The 19,316-nt window shown below is 39.5% G+C and overlaps 1 protein-coding gene and 1 long non-coding RNA gene across 2 annotated transcripts; both read left to right on the plus strand.

Annotated features, from left to right (window-relative positions):
- The first annotated feature begins 1,449 nt into the window (after window positions 1–1,449).
- LOC117469039 (extracellular calcium-sensing receptor-like) lies at window positions 1,450–12,341 on the plus strand. Its single transcript, XM_034113431.1, is given in 12 exon segments — window positions 1,450–1,571; window positions 2,032–2,326; window positions 2,414–2,703; window positions 2,948–3,243; window positions 4,389–4,539; window positions 4,541–4,595; window positions 4,716–4,937; window positions 5,445–5,568; window positions 5,646–6,539; window positions 8,065–8,182; window positions 11,835–12,129; window positions 12,216–12,341. Coding segments are annotated over 12 exon segments (2,973 nt in total). The 5' UTR covers window positions 1,450–1,464.
- Window positions 12,342–14,667: 2,326 nt separating this feature from the next.
- On the plus strand, window positions 14,668–16,101 carry LOC117468763. The gene is made up of 3 exons (XR_004554514.1): window positions 14,668–14,738; window positions 15,006–15,129; window positions 16,048–16,101. It is a non-coding gene; the product is annotated as an uncharacterized LOC117468763 (long non-coding RNA).
- The last annotated feature ends 3,215 nt before the right edge of the window (window positions 16,102–19,316 follow it).

Consider the following 19,316-nt stretch of genomic DNA (forward strand, 5'->3'; position numbering starts at 1 on the left):
CATCCGCCCCTCATCCCTCATCCCTCATCCCTCATCCCTCCATCCCTCATCCCTCATCCCTACATCCCTCATCCCTCCACCCTTCATCCCTCCATCCCTCATCCCCTCATCCCTCCATCCCTTCATCCCAACATCCTCTGCCATCACCATTATATTTAAACGGTGCATATTTATATACTGCGTCTACTAACATTCAATTCAGATATCGTCTGGGGGCCCCGTAATCAGTCCACGCAGATCATTGCCGGAGACGGAACCCCCACTCTGAGTCTCCCACTGCACGGACCATAGCTCGTCCTCCCAGATCATCCCTTCACCCCCCTCATATCATTCACATGTTACTTCAATAAATGTACAAACATAACACTGTTGTGGCGTGGTTCCTGCTAGTGAAAGGATTTTGGGAATACTGTAGATCAAGTGAGAGGTGTTGCATCTATCTTACCTCAGTGTGTGAAACTGGCAGACAGTGAGCCTTTGGCCCTGCAGTCGGGAGGGGATGTTGTGATTGGAGGGCTGTTCCCTCTGCATTTTGTGGCTCCTAAGCCGCAGAACAGCTACCACAGCAAACCCCAGCTCAGTGGGTAAGTGTGAGGATACTGATGATATCTTATACAGGCCCCTGTTGATGTTTTTGGTTACAAATCAGACTCTAAAAACAATAATTTTTCCTTGTTCAGGCCTCTTTTAGGTAAAACAACCTCTGTTAAAGGGGCAACTTATGAAAACTATAAAGGTGCTGCTGAAAAGCCTTCACTGTTTCAGAGGATCTGCACAGCACAACAAACAGCGTTGTTCTGAAACCACTAAGCAATAGTCACAAGAATCTCAGCCAAGATGTTTGCTTTAAAAAAAAAAAAAAAACCCACAAAGCTTAAAAAGATGGGGAACAATGAGCAAAACAAGATTATTTCTAATCATCCACCCACCTCCTTTTCTGAAAATCATATACTGATCCTAGAAAAACATAAAACATGTACAGTATATTGGCCATTTAAGGACATGTCTGGCTTTTCAGGGGAAGTTCTGCTGTGATGGCTTTAGATTAGGGTATTTGGGCATCCATCTAAACAGCATGACTTTGTCAATGATGATTATTTGAAGAAAAGTTACATATAAAATATAAAATAAAATAAATACATCTTGTCAGTGCTGGGCATGCTCTCTCTCTAATACCAAAGTGACGTATGGTAGAAGGAGGGAAGCATCTGAAAAACGTTATAAACCAGTGAGAACACACAGTACAGTTTGCCCAATTGGCGACAGTTGATGATGGAGATGTCTCTTATTGGTCTGATACTGTCTATAGCTTTGTGTGAGCTGAAGTCAGTTCTGAATAGTTTTGGGGATGGTGTGAAACAAGCGGCTGGGCTTACAGGGGATAGGACTGCTGCTGTGCTTAGCACTAATGCTTCATCTGTGACATGTAAGCTACAAGGTACCACTCGTCAACCTGCATTCTCTATGGACGGTGACTATGTCATTGGGGGTGTTTTCTCCTTTCACTATTACATGCACACAGTAAAGCATAACTACACCACCACGCCCGAGCCACTAAGCTGCGCAGGGAGGTTAGTACAGGGAGATTGTGGCTAGAATGTGGGCATATACAGTATATTGATGTGTATATTGTGAATTTGTGTTGCAATGTACTGTGTTGTATGTAACAACTCTAAAAATAATAATCATTTATAAATATTTTAGTTTTTTACATAATGTGTATTTATTTTTTCTATTTCATAAAAGCAATAGTTTAACTGATGTATACATACTTAACCATTTGTTGAATTGAGAAATGTGAAACTTATGATTTATTGGACCATTGAATCAATTCAGGAAAGTTATTGTGAATATTGGATATATATCTAATCATGTTTTGGGTTTTTTGACAGATGAAATTCCCATAAAGCCTACAGAGATGCTATTAGTTATTATCCAGACCATATCTTTGAATTTCAGTCATCTTGTAGTCTATCACGTATTATTTTAAAATCTTAAAGTTTTAACATTAACACCGATGTCTTGGTGCAGCATCAGCTCCCAGGGACTGCGCTACTCACGTGCAATGGTCTTCGCCATCGAGCAGATTAACAACAGCACGGAGCTACTTCCGGGCATCAAGCTTGGTTATGAGATCTATGACTCATGTGACTCGGTGTCCGTGGCGGTGCATATTGCATTTCAGCTTTCAGGAGGACTAGACCCGGTGTTTAACACCCGCGACAAATGCTCAAAGTCTGGTATGGTGATGGCCGTTGTTGGTGCGTCTGGGTCCACGTCTTCCATCGGTATGTCGCGCATCATCAGGCCCTTCAACATACCTCAAGTAAATATTAAGAATTTATTGCAAACTGTGTTTGAGTCCATTACTTGTTTTGCCTCTGTCCCGTTAAATAACTGTTGTTTTCTTTAGGTGAGCTACTTTGCCACGTGTGCATGCCTGTCTGATAAGCAGCAGTACCCGAGTTTCTTCAGAACAATCCCGAGTGATCAATTCCAGGCTGACGCGCTGGCCAAGCTGGTAAAACACTTTGGCTGGACTTGGATAGGTGCTGTCCGGTCGGATTCTGACTATGGCAACAATGGCATGGCATCTTTCCTGCATGCAGCACGTAAAGAGGGGATCTGTGTGGAATACTCCGAGTCTTTCTCTCGGACCCACCCACGTAGCCGGATCCAGAGAGTAGCTGACGTTATCCGCAGGTTTCTATATCACTTATTCTCCTTTTGTTCACTGTGCTGACACTGACCTTCTGCACAGAAAAACCAAAACAAGTTATTTAAGTGATGGAACATGTTTTTATTACAACAGTAAATGTGCCAATATATCTGTTTATCATCTCTCATGTTTTGTTTTTCTTCATACTTATGATAATATTGTTATAAAAGACAATATTAGTCTTATATTATAACTATTGTTTTTATATGTCATTGAACGTCCCTCCAGGTCAACGGCTAAGGTTGTTGTGGCATTTATTTCCACTGGAGATATAAGGATTCTGCTGGAGGAGCTGTCACGTAAGCCTTCCCCACCTCGCCAGTGGATAGGTAGTGAGGCCTGGGTAACCGAACGAGACATGCTGAGGTTCAGCTTTCTTGCTGGAGCCATCGGATTTGCCATTGAAAAATCTGTCATCCCAGGTCTGAGGGACTTCTTGCTGGATCTCTCTCCGTCTAAAGTGGCTGACTCCCCATTGCTTACCATGTTCTGGGAGGAAGCATTCAACTGCAGGCTGGTAAAAAGTGAGAAAGTTGTGCCAATTTTACACATACATGATACTCACGGTAGTGTCTTGATTGTGTTAGTTTTTTTTATTTTCTGTCTAAGTGAAGCTCCCTGAATTGATCAGCCTGTTAAAGACCAAACCCCAGATTTTGACTGAAAGGAAAATCTAATATTTTTAATGAAATACATGAGGCGGACATAAGTTGCATCTCGGTGAATGATCTTACAATGTGATGTTCAGGTCATGTTTATTAACAATGCTGTCTATTGTAAATAACATACATGTACATTATTCTACATAGGCTATTATGCAGTGATTCCAGACTGTTTATTTGTTTAGATGAAAGCTATTTATTCCTCAATGCACAACAATTTAGGGAAAGTCTCCCTTCAAAAATGGTCATAAAATAAATGCTGAAAAAAAATCACGCTCTAGAATATGTTTATCCAAAACATATAGTGCAGAGTTAAAATATATGTAAAATAAAAATATATATAAATTGTGGAATATATTTGTTGACAGGTTACAGTCATTGTAAAATAAAGAAGATGAACTTTAAAAAGGAATGTAGTAAATGTATGCTTCATGAGAAATAATATATACACGGTATTACATTACATTACATGTTAATTGTTAGACGCTTTTATCCAAAGCGACTTAAATACGGTATGTGTACATACATAATGTATAAGTATTTAAATGTAGAGGGACAGTATCAAAGTCCTGACTTCAAGAGTTCAGCAGTCTTATTGTGTGTTGAATCAAGCTGTGTAGGCCTGTTAGTGTGTTACCGTCTACCAGACAGCAGAGGGCAGAAAGTGTATTTCTAGTGTGATAAGGGTCTCTAATGATCCTGTACTGCTGGTTCTAGTGTCCATCATGCATCATTATAACAGGGCAAATCAGTATTAAATAAAAGGAATACATATTTTGCCTTATACAATAAGTATTTGTCTGATGACTGATTTGTGTAAATATGAGCTGCTAAAATAAACTAATAACGTAAAAAACAGAAAGACATGTCCGCAAAACAGTGATTTGAAATGTGATATAAATCCTGCAATGCTTGCTTGGCAGGTTAAATAACACAATACACACATAAGAATGAATGAATGTAATCGTCTTGGCTAAAAACACCTTCCTCTGTCTCTGTGTTTTTAGGTGAAGCCACGGACAGGAGTGTGTGTGATGGAACTGAAGATATAAAGACGCTCCAGAGCTCATACACTGACACATCTCAACTTCGAGGCACTAACATGGTGTACAAGGCTGTCTATGCAATAGCGCATGCCATTCATAACGCAGTGTGTCAGAAAAACTGATTCTACTACACAGTGGGATAAGTTCACTAAACTAGAGGCCAAAGAGGTCAGTAAAAATAATGATGTTCTTTTCAAGCTGCACGTCTATGTTATCAAATGAATGCTCATTTTACTTTAAAATTATTTATTTGATCCCCTTCACTATCTTCCTTTACTTCATCCCTAGGTTCTTAATCAGTTGAAAAAAGTACATTTTTCCCAAAATGGTTATGATGTGTCATTTGATACCAATGGGGATCCTGTGGCCACATATGAGCTGGTAAACTGGCAAAGAAATGAGAGTGGCAGCATTGAGTTGGTGACTGTGGGGCGATACGATTCATCACTGCCGGTGGGCCAGGAGTTCCTTATCAACAGGAACCTCACCTGGGTGGAGGGTGGCACAAAGGTGAGGAGCCCCAAAGCAATAATTTAACATATTCCATTTTCATATCATCTTAAAGGGTATAGAGTCTTTAATTTTTATAAAGAGTTTAAGGTCTCTGAAATGTTTTATTCTGACCATAAATATTATGAGGGTACCTCATACAAATTCCAATGTTACAAAATAATGAGAGAGTATTTTTAGTATAAAAGTTACGTTTATTATTTAAAATACGCGTTTACTTACTTTTTATGGAGTGGAGTAAAGTGACACAATTAAAGGTTTTATATAAAATACTTTTATCTAGATAAGATAATCACTTTCAGACTGCTGAAACTTACTTTAGCTTTAGCTGATTTTTTTTCTCACAAAAACTGGATTGTATCGCCTTGGCAGTGAGGTTGAAAATACAAAAATGTAAAAGACACAAAGAAAAACCTTGTGAAGAAAAAAACATGAATCTATCCTTTTATCATTATAGCTTCAGAGCACACCTGTCTACATGTGAGTTAATTTGTATATATGTGACAGGTGCCTGTGTCAGTGTGCACTGACAGCTGTCCTTCAGGAACTCGTAAAGTGCTTCAGAAAGGAAAACCCATCTGCTGTTATGACTGTACACCGTGTCCCGAGGGAGAGATTAGCAATGCTACAGGTATTTGTTTTTCTAATGTATGTCCACAACATAAAATATAAATTCCAACTGCTTAAAGCTGTTTTCTTTTTTTTCAGATTCCTTTGATTGTTTCCCTTGCCCCAAGGAATTCTGGCCTAATGCAGAGAGAGATACATGTCTTCCCAAACCTGTAGAGTTTCTTTCCTTCAACGAGCCCCTTGGAATCGTCTTGTCTGCTTTTTCAATCGGTGGTGCCTGTCTCACCATTATAACAGCGGCTGTGTTCTATCGTCACAGGAGCTCACCAATTGTCAGGGCCAACAACTCTGAGCTGAGCTTCTTGCTGCTCTTCTCCCTGACTCTATGTTTCTTATGTTCATTAACGTTCATTGGAGCACCCTCGGAATGGTCCTGCATGCTGCGCCACACAGCGTTTGGGATCACATTCGTCCTCTGCATGTCTTGTGTTCTTGGAAAAACTATAGTAGTTCTGACGGCCTTCAGAGCAACACTACCAGGTAGTAATTTGATGAAATGGTTTGGGCCTTCACAGCAAAGATTGACTGTAGTGTCTTTCACGTTTATTCAAGTTTTGATATGTACTATTTGGTTAGTTCTTAGTCCCCCCTTTCCAATGAAAAACCTCACGACATACAAGGAGAGAATCATCCTGGAGTGTGCATTAGGATCAGCTTTGGGGTTCTGGGCTGTACTTGGGTATATAGGCTTACTGGCTGTCTTTTGCTTTGTGTTAGCTGTCCTAGCTCGGAAACTACCTAATAACTTTAATGAAGCCAAGCTTATCACATTCAGCATGTTGATATTCTGTGCAGTCTGGATCACATTTATCCCAGCATATGTCAGCTCTCCTGGGAAATATACTGTGGCTGTGGAGATATTTGCCATTCTGGCCTCCAGTTTTGGACTAATTACGTGTATATTCGCTCCAAAATGTTTTATTATTTTATTTAAGCCAGAGAAAAACACCAAGAAACATTTAATGAGCAGGGGTTTGTAAAAAATATAGATGGCTTTATAAAGCTTATACTGTGCACATTCAAATATGCTTTTCTTGTTGATTTAAATATTAATATTGGAGTTTCTTTTATGCTCAATATTTTACTAATTGTAATGTAATTTTGTGAATTTAATAATAATACCCTATTTTACAATACATTTTGATCAGTTGCTGAAAATATAAAATAAAATGAATAAATAAAGTCAACATTCAGACCGTGTGTGGTACTTGATAAACATTTCCAAAAAAATATTAAATACTGCATAATCGTAAGAAAAGCTGGCTGAATTGCTATAACATTATTGCCAAACAGGAAAATACAACATCCCATAGTCCACAAATCCTTCAACAAGTTGATCATTGTTTTTTGAATATTCTTATTATTATATTTAAAATATAACAATTTTCATAGATTGCATCTTTTGGGACACAGCACACCAACTGAAACACATACAATGCTCAGCTGTGAATCAGCCATAAGCATACGCACCATTATAAAATGCTCATTAGCTTTACAATATGATGTAGCCACCCGTAGGTGGTAGGTCTGGGTTTGTTTGGTCTAAAATAAATCTGATATTTCTGAATCATCTGAGTCTTAAAGGTAGGGTAGGTAAGTTTGAGAAACCGGCTCGAGATCGCTAGAATTTGAAAATACACAACCGGAGAAAATCTGCCACTTCCTTATAGAGCCCCTCCTCAAACACACACAAACGCGCACATGACCAATGAGGGCACGAGATAAGTTTGTGCACAGATGGAAGGCTGACAGGCAGCTAGGCCATCCAGTTATTTTAGCCGGGCCGGCTAAAATGATTGGTCGTACTTTTTACAGTATTACGGCTTCCACAGATGACATTTTTTTTATGGATTTTTTGTCAAAGCACTTAAGATATTAATTGCTATCGGGATGTTAAGAGCATTCCATGGAATATAACAAAAAGTGTATCTTGAGCCGGTTTCTCAAACTTACCTACCCCACCTTTAAAAGGCAACAATTAAAATAAAATGCAATTGTTCAAATGGAATTTCATTAAGTACATTTTGCATCATCCTTTAATGTATATTCTCAAAAGTAACCTGGAATTTTTCCTGTCTTAGTAATAGACACTTAAAAACCTTTTAATACTATTGTTTAAATTAATTTAATAATTAATCACATTATTAGTCAATCTCCAAACACATTTCACACGAGCCGTCCGTAGTCTTCACCTATGCAATTGTTTTTCGTTGTGATTGGTTAAACCAAATATTCATTGGCCTTGGGGTCAGTATGTACACTACAATTTGTCCTTGCCGGAGGTCCTGCACGGCTGCTTATTTGTTTCTTATTTAGCCTGGTTTTTCCAGTTGTTTTTAATGTTCCCAAAAGTGTGATGGGAAGTAAATAACTATGTTAAGAGAGAGGTGTGTCGAATTAAGAAGAGACTGTAGCGGAGAAACAAAGGATTTTGGGAATGCTGTAGATCAAGTGAGAGGTGTTGCATCTATCTTACCTCAGTGTGTGAAACTGGCAGACAGTGAGCCTTTGGCCCTGCAGTCGGGAGGGGATGTTGTGATTGGAGGGCTGTTCCCTCTGCATTTTGTGGCTCCTAAGCCGCAGAACAGCTACCACAGCAAACCCCAGCTCAGTGGGTAAGTGTGAGGATACTGATGATATCTTATACAGCCCCTGTTGATGGTTTTGGTTACAAATCAGACTCTAAAAACAATAATTTGTCCTTGTTCAGGCCTCTTTTAGGTAAAACAACCTCTGTTAAAGGGGCAACTTATGAAAAGTATAAAGGTGCTGCTGAAAAGCCTTCACTGTTTCAGAGGATCTGCACAGCACAACAAACAGCATTGTTCTGAAACCACTAAGCAATAGTCACAAGAATCTCAGCCAAGATGTTTGCTTTAAAAAAAACAAAACCCACAAAGCTTAAAAAGATGGGGAACAATGAGCAAAACAAGATTATTTCTTATCATCCACCCACCTCCTTTTCTGAAAATCATATACTGACCCTAGAAAAACATAAAACATGTACAGTATATTGGCCATTTAAGGACATGTCTGGCTTTTCAGGGGAAGTTCTGCTGTGATGGCTTTAGATTCGGGTATTTGGGCATCCATCCAAACAGCATGACTTTGTCAATGATGATTATTTGAAGAAAAGTTACATATAAAATATAAAATAAAATAAATACATCTTGTCAGCGCTGGGCATGCTCTCTCTCTAATAGCAAAGTGACGTATGGTAGAAGGAGGGAAGCGTCTGAAAAATGCTATAAACCAGTGAGAACACACAGTACAGTTTGCCCACTTGGCGACAGTTGATGATGGAGATGTCTCTTATTGGTCTGATACTGTCTATAGCTTTGTGTGAGCTGAAGTCAGTTCTGAATAGTTTTGGTGATGGTGTGAAACAAGCGGCTGGGCTTACAGGGGATAGGACTGCTGCTGTGCTTAGCACTAATGCTTCATCTGTGACATGTAAGCTACAAGGTACCACTCGTCAACCTGCATTCTCTATGGATGGTGACTATGTCATTGGGGGTGTTTTCTCCTTTCACTATTACATACACTTTTACATACACTTTTACACTTACACTTTTAGAGTGAAGGGACGAGACAATCCTTGGTTTTCTGCTGACTTATCTAGTCTCCTACATGAGAGAAACAAGGCCTGGGCAAAGGCTAGGAAATCTGGCTCAGAGGTAAAATGGCTACGCTTTAGGCAGCTCAGAAATAGCTTCACATCACAAATAAAAAGTGCTAAGTCTAAGTATTATCTGTCAGTTACCACAAAGAACCTGAATAATCCTGGAAAATGTTGGAAAGCCATAAAATCGATATCCACCGGTGATATCCGTAATGAGCTACCTCCGTGCATTACTACAGCAACAGGCACTATATCGGACAGGGCTACTATGTTAAATTGTTTTAATGAGCATTTTGTGTCCTGTGGCTCTCTGTTTGATTCTGTGACAAACTCTGCTTCTGTGAACACCACAGTCTGTGACTCTGAAAAACGTGTTTTGGAAAACCCTTTTAGTTTTACTCCTTTTACTGTTGATGTTGTTCGTGAAGCTTTAACCAAGTTAGATCCTAAGAAACCGGCTGGCCCGGACAATGTAGAACCTTTCTTTTTAAAGATAGCTGCAGATTTTATTGCTCCACCTCTCACTACTCTTTTTAACCTCTCCCTCAGCACAAACACAATTCCAAAATTGTGGAAGTCAGCGTATGTCCTACCTTTGCTGAAAGGAGGGGAGGCAACTGTTTTAAATAACTATAGGCCCATCTCGAAATTATCAGTTCTGGCTAAGGTTCTTGAACGCCTAGTGAGTGAGCAGGTAAAGGTGTTTTTATGTACAAATGACATCCTGTCTAAACATCAGTCAGGCTTCAGAAAGCAACATAGCACCATCACTGCCACAATGAAAGTGGTGAATGATGTGGCGAGTATTTTAGATAAAAAGCAGAGTTGTGCAGCTCTATTTATTGACCTTTCCAAAGCGTTTGATACCGTCGATCATTGCATCTTAAAGCAGAGGCTACTCAGTATTGGCATATCCAGCCATGCAGTGGGGTGGTTTGTGAACTACCTCTCTGAAAGGTCCCAATGTGTTCATTTTGATGGGCTGTCTTCTGAGTGGTTAAACATTACTAATGGTGTTCCTCAAGGTTCTGTTTTAGGTCCACTTTTATTCTCCATCTACATCAATAGTTTAGGTGAAAATGTCGATGGAGCAACCTTACATTTTTATGCGGACGATACCGTTATGTACTGTGCAGGTCCCTCCATTAAGGAGGCTGGTGTTGAATTGCAAGCTGCTTTTAACATTATTCAGACTCAGCTCTCAGTGCTTAAGCTTCTTTTAAATGTGGATAAAACCAAGGTAATGCTCTTTTCAAAAGCTAAAAAGACACCAGAGCCTGTTTTAGATATTTTAACTACGCAAGGAATAAAACTTGAAGTGGTTGCCTGTTACAAATACCTTGGTATCTGGCTTGATGATTGTCTCACTTTTAAATGTCATGTCAATAACCTGCTTAAAAAACTGAGGGTTAGGCTAGGTTTCTTTTACAGGAACAAGTCCTGTTTCTCGCTCGAGGCCAGAAAAAGGCTAGTCACTGTGACCTTTTCACCTGTGCTGGACTATGGTGATTTGATTTATATGAATGCACCTGCCAATTGCCTGGTCAAGTTAGATGCTGCGTATCACAGTGCACTGAGATTTGTGACAAACTGTAAAGCATTAACCCATCACTGTACCCTGTATGCAAGGGCTGGTCTGCCTTCACTAACTGCACGGAGGCTCAGTCGCTGGTACATTTTTAAATATAAAGCCATGTTAGGGAAACTTCCATCCTACATCTGCTCCCTGATCTCACGGCGAATTGTAAGTGGCTACTGCATGAGATTGCATGCTATGGTTTTATTAAATGTGCCAACTGCTAGGACTGTCTTAGGGAAGATAGCATTTAGATGCGCAGCTCCACTGTCCTGGAATAGTCTGCAATTAAAATGGAAACAGAGCAATCTGGTGCCACTCAATGTTTTTAAAGCTCGGTTGGATGCTACTCAATCGGAAGCTGTTGGTACCTGTGCATGTGGATAGTTATGTAAATTGTAATCCCTGTAATGCTAATGTATGATGTCCTTTTGTTGTTCTGTTTATGTTTTTAATGTTCATGTGGAACCTACTTGAGCAGGTCTCCCTTGAAAAAGAGGTCAATGATCTCAATGGGATACAACCTGGATAAATAAAGGTTTGAAATGACATGCACACAGTAAAGCATAACTACACCACCATGCCCGAGCCACTAAGCTGCGCAGGGAGGTTAGTACAGGGAGATTGTGGCTAGAATGTGGGCATATACAGTATATTGATGTGTATATTGTGAATTTGTGTTGCAATGTACTGTGTTGTATGTAACAACTCTAAAAATACTAATCATTTATAAATATTTTAGTTTTTTACATAATGTGGATTTATTTTTTGTATTTCATAAAAGGCAATAGTTTAACTGATGTATACATACTTAACCATTTGTTGAATTGAGAAATGTGAAACTTATGATTTATTGGACCATTGAATCAATTCAGGAAAGTTATTGTGAATATTGGATATATATCTAATCATGTTTTGGGTTTTTGACAGATGAAATTCCCATAAAGCCTACAGAGATGCTATTAGTTATTATCCAGACCATATCTTTGAATTTCAGTCATCTTGTAGTCTATCACGTATTATTTTAAAATCTTAAAGTTTTAACATTAACACCGATGACTTGGTGCAGCATCAACTCCCAGGGACTGCGCTTCTCACGTGCAATGGTCTTCGCCATCGAGCAGATTAACAACAGCACGGAGCTACTTCCGAGCATCAAGCTTGGTTATGAGATCTATGACTCATGTGACTCGGTGTCCGTGGCGGTGCATGTTGCATTTCAGCTTTCAGGAGGACTAGACCCGGTGTTTAACACCCGCGACAAATGCTCAAAGTCTGGTATGGTGATGGCCATTGTTGGTGCGTCTGGGTCCACGTCTACCATCAGTATGTCGCGGATCATCGGGCCCTTCAACATACCTCAAGTAAATATTAAGAATTTATTGCAAACTGTGTTTGAGTCCATTACTTGTTTTGCCTCTGTCCCGTTAAATAACTGTTGTTTTCTTAGGTGAGCTACTTTGCCACGTGTGCATGCCTGTCTGATAAGCAGCAGTACCCGAGTTTCTTCAGAACAATCCCGAGTGATCAATTCCAGGCTGACGCGCTGGCCAAGCTGGTAAAACACTTTGGCTAGACTTGGATAGGTGCTGTCCGGTCGGATTCTGACTATGGCAACAATGGCATGGCATCTTTCCTGCATGCAGCACGTAAAGAGGGGATCTGTGTGGAATACTCCGAGTCTTTCTCTCGGACCCACCCACGTAGCCGGATCCAGAGAGTAGCTGACGTTATCCGCAGGTTTCTATATCACTTATTCTCCTTTTGTTCACTGTGCTGACACTGACCTTCTGCACAGAAAAACCAAAACAAGTTATTTAAGTGATGGAACATGTTTTTACTACAACAGGAAATGTGCCAATATATCTGTTTATCATCTCTCATGTTTTGTTTTTCTTCATACTTATGATAATATTGTTATAAAAGACAATATTAGTCTTATATTATAACTATTGTTTTTATATGTCATTGAACGTCCCTCCAGGTCAACGGCTAAGGTTGTTGTGACATTTATTTCCACTGGAGATATGAGGATTCTGCTGGAGGAGCTGTCACGTAAGCCTTCCCCACCTCGCCAGTGGATAGGTAGTGAGGCCTGGGTAACCGAACGAGACATGCTGAGGTTCCGCTTCCTTGCTGGAGCCATCGGATTTGGCATTGAAAAATCTGTCATCCCAGGTCTGAGGGACTTCTTGCTGGATCTCTCTCCGTCTAAAGTGGCTGACTCCCCATTGCTTACCATGTTCTGGGAGGAAGCATTCAACTGCAGGCTGGTAAAAAGTGAGAAAGTTGTGCCAATTTTAAACATACATGATACTCACGGTAGTGTCTTGATTGTGTTAGTTTTTTTTATTTTCTGTCTAAGTGAAGCTCCCTGAATTGATCAGCCTGTTAAAGACCAAACCCCAGATTTTGACTGAAAGGAAAATCTAATATTTTTAATGAAATACATGAGGCGGACATAAGTTGCATCTCGGTGAATGATCTCACAATGTGATGTTCAGGTCATGTTTATTAACAATGCTGTCTATTGTAAATAACATACATATACATTATTCTACATAGGCTATTATGCAGTGATTCCAGACTGTTTATTGGTTTAGATGAAAGCTTTTTATTCCTCAATGCACAACAATTTAGGGAAAGTCTCCCTTCAAAAATGGTCATAAAATAAATGCTGAAAAAAAATCACGCTCTAGAATATGTTTATCCAAAACATATAGTGCAGAGTTAAAATATATGTGAAAAAAAAATATATATAAATTGTGGAATATATTTGTTGACAGGTTACAGTCATTGTAAAATAAAGAAGATGAACTTTAAAAAGGAATGTAGTAAATGTATGCTTAATGAGAAGTAATATATACACGGTATTACATTACATTACATGTTACTTGTCAGACGCTTTTATCCAAAGCGACTTAAATACGGTATGTGTACATACATAATGTATAAGTATTTAAATTTAGAGGGACAGTATCAAAGTCCTGACTTCAAGAGTTCAGCAATCTTATTGCGAGTTGAATAAAGCTGTGTAGGCCTGTTAGTGTGTTACCGTCTACCAGACAGCAGAGGGCAGAAAGTGTATTTCTAGTGTGATAAGGGTCTCTGATAATCCTGTACTGCTGGTTCTAGTGTCCATCATGCATCATTATAACAGGGCAAGTCAGTATTAAATAAAAGGAATACATATTTTGCCTTATACAATAAGTATTTGTCTGATGACTGATTTGTGTAAATATGAGCTGCTAAAATAAACTAATAACGTAAAAAACAGAAAGACATGTCCGCAAACCAGTGATTTGAAATGTGATGTAAATCCTGCAATGCTTGTTTGGCAGGTTAAATAACACAATACACACATAAGAATGAATGAATGTAATCGTCTTGGCTAAAAACACCTTCCTCTGTCTCTGTGTTTTTAGGTGAAGCCACGGACAGGAGTGTGTGTGATGGAACTGAAGATATAAAGATGCTCCAGAGCTCATACACTGACACATCTCAACTTCGAGTCACTAACATGGTGTACAAGGCTGTCTATGCAATAGCGCATGCCATTCATAACGCAGTGTGTCAGAAAACTGATTCTACTACACAGTGGGATAAGTTCACTAAGCTAGAGGCCAAAGAGGTCAGTAAAAATAATGATGTTCCTTTTAAGCTGCACGTCTATGTTATCAAATGAATGCTGATTTTACTTTTATATTATTTATTTTATCCCCTTCACTATCTTCATTTACTTCATCCCTAGGTTCTTAATCAGTTGAAAAAAGGAAATCTTTCCCAAAATGGTTATGATGTGTCATTTGATACCAACGGGGATCCTGTGGCCACATATGAGCTGGTAAACTGGCAAAGAAATGAGAGTGGCAGCATTGAGTTGGTGACTGTGGGGCAATATGATTCATCACTGCCGGTGGGCCAGGAGTTCCTTATCAACAGGAACCTCACCTGGGTGGAGGGTGGCACACAGGTGAGGAGCCCCAAAGCAATAGTTTAACATGTATGATGTCTCATACCTCGGTACCTCATTAGAATTCCAATGTTACGAATAATGAGAGAGTATTTTTAACATGACATTTACGTTTTATTGTTTAAAATACTTTTTTTTTTAACTAAACAGAAATGTAAAAGACACAAAGAAAAACATTGTGAAGAAAAAACATGAATCTATCCTTTTATAATTTTAGCTTCAGAGCACACCTGTCTACATGTGAGTTAATTTGTATATATGTGACAGGTGCCTGTGTCAGTGTGCACTGACAGCTGTCCTTCAGGAACTCGTAAAGTGCTTCAGAAAGGAAAACCCATCTGCTGTTATGACTGTACACCGTGTCCCGAGGGAGAGATTAGCAATGCTACAGGTATTTGTTTTTCTAATGTATATCTACGACATCAAAAATATAAATTCCACCTGCTTAAAGCTCCCATGTCATGGTTTTCCGGTTATTACCCGTCCCCTTGTGTGTTATGAAGGTTTTTATGCATATAAACGGTGTGCAGAGTCAAAACCCTCAAAGTACACCCTGTAGCGAGTAAAACTCTAACACAGAAAATACCTCCCCAAAACGCCTCGTTGGAGATACGTCACTGGCCATTTGAGTCTTCCATTTCGTTCCGGGTACGGCATGATGTCAAGCGGTACCCGGAACGAAATGGACCAATCCCGAAGAGCCGTTACGTTACGTCCGCGGAGCCGTTACGTTAAGCCCCCGCTGATTGGTCCAAATTGACCGATCCACGGACTTCCTCACACACACATCTGTGTGCAGGGAGCAGGCAGCTCAGCTGATTTCTCCTCCCTGGCTGCAGGCTGATAACAGACAGTTGGGATCGCGGCAAAATTCTCTCTGCAGACCCATTCTCACAGCGTTTATCAACCTTTTTCTTACTCAATATCAAGCCACACTTATTGTTTTTACTTCGGATGTGAGTTTGTGTGTGCTCAGGATGAGTTTGGCTGTGTTTCGCTATGTATCCTAAACAAGGAAGCAACACCTCCACGGAGCTCAGCGCGATTCACAACGTCCCGATCAATCAGAGCACACTGTGCTCACAGGGAGGGTGGGGGCTGGAGCTTTTAGAGCTACAACGAGCCGTTAAAGGCAAATAGTGAAATTCAGTGAATACAAGTAGTTTACAGAGATGCTGTATGAGAAACCAATGTGAGTTTGGAAAAATGCACAGTATAAATCTATTTTAGTATACCTCAACAATGGAATTATGATCAGTGGAAATGGCCATGACACCTCTCCTTTAAAGCTTATTTCCTTTTTTTTCAGATTCCTTTGATTGTTTCCCTTGCCCCAAGGAATTCTGGCCTAATGCAGAGAGAGATACGTGTCTTCCCAAACCTGTAGAGTTTCTTTCCTTCAACGAGCCCCTTGGAATCGTCTTGGCTGCTTTTTCAATCGGTGGTGCCTGTCTCACCATTATAACAGCGGCTGTGTTCTATCGTCACAGGAGCTCACCAATTGTCAGGGCCAATATATATAATAATATTCTTATTATTATATTTAAAATATAACCATTTTCAAAGATTGCATCTTTTGGGACACAGCACACCAACTGAAACACATACAATGCTCAGCTGTGAATCAGCCATAAGCATACACACCATTATAACATGCACATTAGCTTTACAATATGATGTAGCTACCAGTAAGTGTTAGGTCTGGGTTTGTTTGGTCTAAAATACATCTGATGTTTCTGAATCATCTAGTCTTAAAAGGCAACAATTAAAAATAAAATGCAATTGTTCAAATGGAATTTCATTAAGTACATTTTGTATCATCCTTTAATGTATATTCTCAAAAGTAACCTGGAATTGTTCCAGTCTTAGTAATAGACACTTAAAAACCTTTCAATACTATTGTTTGAAATTAATTTAATAACTAGAAAATGCATTTCCTGCAGAAAATGCGTGCGAATGCTGTAAACTGTGAACATTTGTGGCTGAATTTAGCTGAAAATGCAGAAAAAGCTGAATATGTTATTAGCTGAATGGTAGCTGCTTTTAGCTACAAAAATGCAGAAAAAGCTTAATATTTAAAAGAATAGGTTTAAAAAAAGGTATAAACAACAACATGTATAGCCTTGATGTCCTGAAATAGCTGAATAATGTAATAGTTGAATGGTTTCTGCAGCTGAAAATAGGCTGAAGGAGTTAAATATCAGATGTAAGTAGTAGTGAATACATTTGTATTAAGATGAGAAAAGAAAGTAAAAAGGCTTGGGAAACCAGCAGAATATTTGAACTGCAAACTTTTGAACTAACTTGATGGTGAATTATCTGTCGCCATGGCAACGGCATTTGATGACACCCCGTAATACGCTTAGATGTGTTGATGGCTGCATCGTTACCAAACCTGTGAAGTTTTGGGCCATTTTGAGCATTTTCACTGTAGTTATGAGAAAACCGTGTTTCATGGTGAGCATTGTGTTGCCATGGCAACGGCAATTGAAGAAATCTCAAAACTGTCCCGTAGATGTCTTCACGGCTGGACTGTTAGCACACATGTGAAGTTTGAGCACTTTTTGAACATTTTCATAGGAGTTATACATTACTTTTGGAGGTTACATTACTCTCTCTCTTCTCTTGATCGCCCTCTATCTCTCCTCTTGATCGCACTCTCTCTCTTCTCTTGATCGCCCTCTTTCTCTTCTCTTGATCACCCTCTCACTCTTCTATCACCCTCTCTCTCTTCTCTTGATCGCCCTCTCTCTCTTCTCTTGATCGCCCTCTATCTCTCCTCTTGATCGCAATCTCTCTTCTCTTGATCACCCTCTCTCTCTTCTCTTGATGACCCTCTCACTCTTCTATCACCCTCTCTCTCTTCTCTTGATCGCCCTCTCACTCTTCTCTTGATCGCCCTCTCTCTCTTCTCTTGATCACCCTCTCACTCTTCTATCACCCTCTCTCTCTTCTATCACCCTCTCTCTCTTCTCTTGATCGCCCTCTATCTTCTCTTGATCGCCCTCTCACTCTTCTCTTGATCGCCCTCTCTCTCTTCTCTTGATCACCCTCTCACTCTTCTATCACCCTCTCTCTCTTCTATCACCCTCTCTCTCTTTTCTTGATCGCTCTCTCTCTCTTCTCTTGATCGCCCTCTCTCTCTTCTCTTGATCGCCCTCTCTCTCTTCTCTTGATCATTCATCATCATCGGTGTGTGTCTGTGTGAGAGAGAGAGAGAGTGTGTGTGTGTGTTTGTGTGTGTGTGTGTGTGTCTGTGTGTGAGAGAGAGAGAGAGTGTGTGTGGTGTGTGTGTGTGTGTGTGTGTGTGTGTGTGTGTGTGTGTGTGTGTGTGTGTGTGTGTGTGTGTGTGTGTGTGTGTGTGTGTGTTAATTGTTACAGCTCAAATGCTTTGCAATGACTTCCATGTTAAAAAAAAGACTTTAAAAAGCTGAATGTTTTAAAAAGTATAACATATTTTGAAAAAGTTGAAAGTTTCCCATCATGTGCTGAAAAGGCTGAATAGTTTGATATTTGAATGGTTCCTGCAGCTGAAATTAGGCTGAAGGAGTTAAATAAAGATATTAAATGTAAGTAGTAGTGAATGAATGTTTACAAACACCTGTGTGTGTAAACCCAGAGATCAAAGGTTACCATGGTGACGACTTATGACGATTTACCAACTGCAGCACTGAGTCCCATTAAGAATGCATTGAGGATTATATCTGACAATTTTGCCACCTGTTCAAAAACTATGGCTCCTATACAAAAATTACCAGACCGTGAGCATCAGGGAACCCCAATGAACTGATATATGTTTGTTTTTTTGGTTTTGTGTCTAAAATGTGGAGATGGGAGCAGTTTGTCTAAAGTGTACTTCTCAAACAGCATTCGCACTAATAAAGATTTCAAGTACTATAGTGGAATGCTGTAAACAGCATTCACACTAATTCACACTTTTTTGAACATGGAAGTCAATGGGACGACTCTTCAAATCCTCTTTTCCTACACCTTACGCCAAATGCTTCTCCTTCCACATACTTTCAGCTAGAGTCTTCATTCCAACTTTAAAATGATCACAAGACCTTCAGCTATACAACTCGTTATCCAGATTCTTCATATCTTTTACACTTTTTGAGATATTTAACTTAGTTTGGAGCTTGGTAAATAGGCTTTCTTCAGATTTTAACATTAGTGTGTATTGCGCAGCTCGTTAATTCTAGAGTGCTTTGATCTCAAAACAGAGTGCAGCAGTGCTTGAAATTATACCAAAACAAATGTTTTAAACCTGCCATAATTCCCAAACCCTACACTCCTCAGACATAATTTTTCATGAAAAACGTAGGAAAACCACTCCTAGGTTGGAAAATTAAATTAAATTAAGAAAAAATATAAATGCCTCTTGAGGGCATAAAGAGACAAAAAGTCCACCTAGCTCCCAATTGATTCCCATGTTAAATTTTTCCGGAACTTTCTTCAGAACAGAGAGAAGTACACTTTAGACAAACTGCTCCCATCTCCACATTTTACACACAAAACCAAAAAAACAAACATAAATCAGTTCATTGGGGTTCCCTGATGCTCACGGTCTGGTAATTT

The sequence above is a fragment of the Trematomus bernacchii genome, unplaced genomic scaffold, assembly GCF_902827165.1.
Source record: "Trematomus bernacchii unplaced genomic scaffold, fTreBer1.1, whole genome shotgun sequence".
In the NCBI taxonomy this organism is placed as follows: Eukaryota; Metazoa; Chordata; class Actinopteri; order Perciformes; family Nototheniidae; genus Trematomus; species Trematomus bernacchii.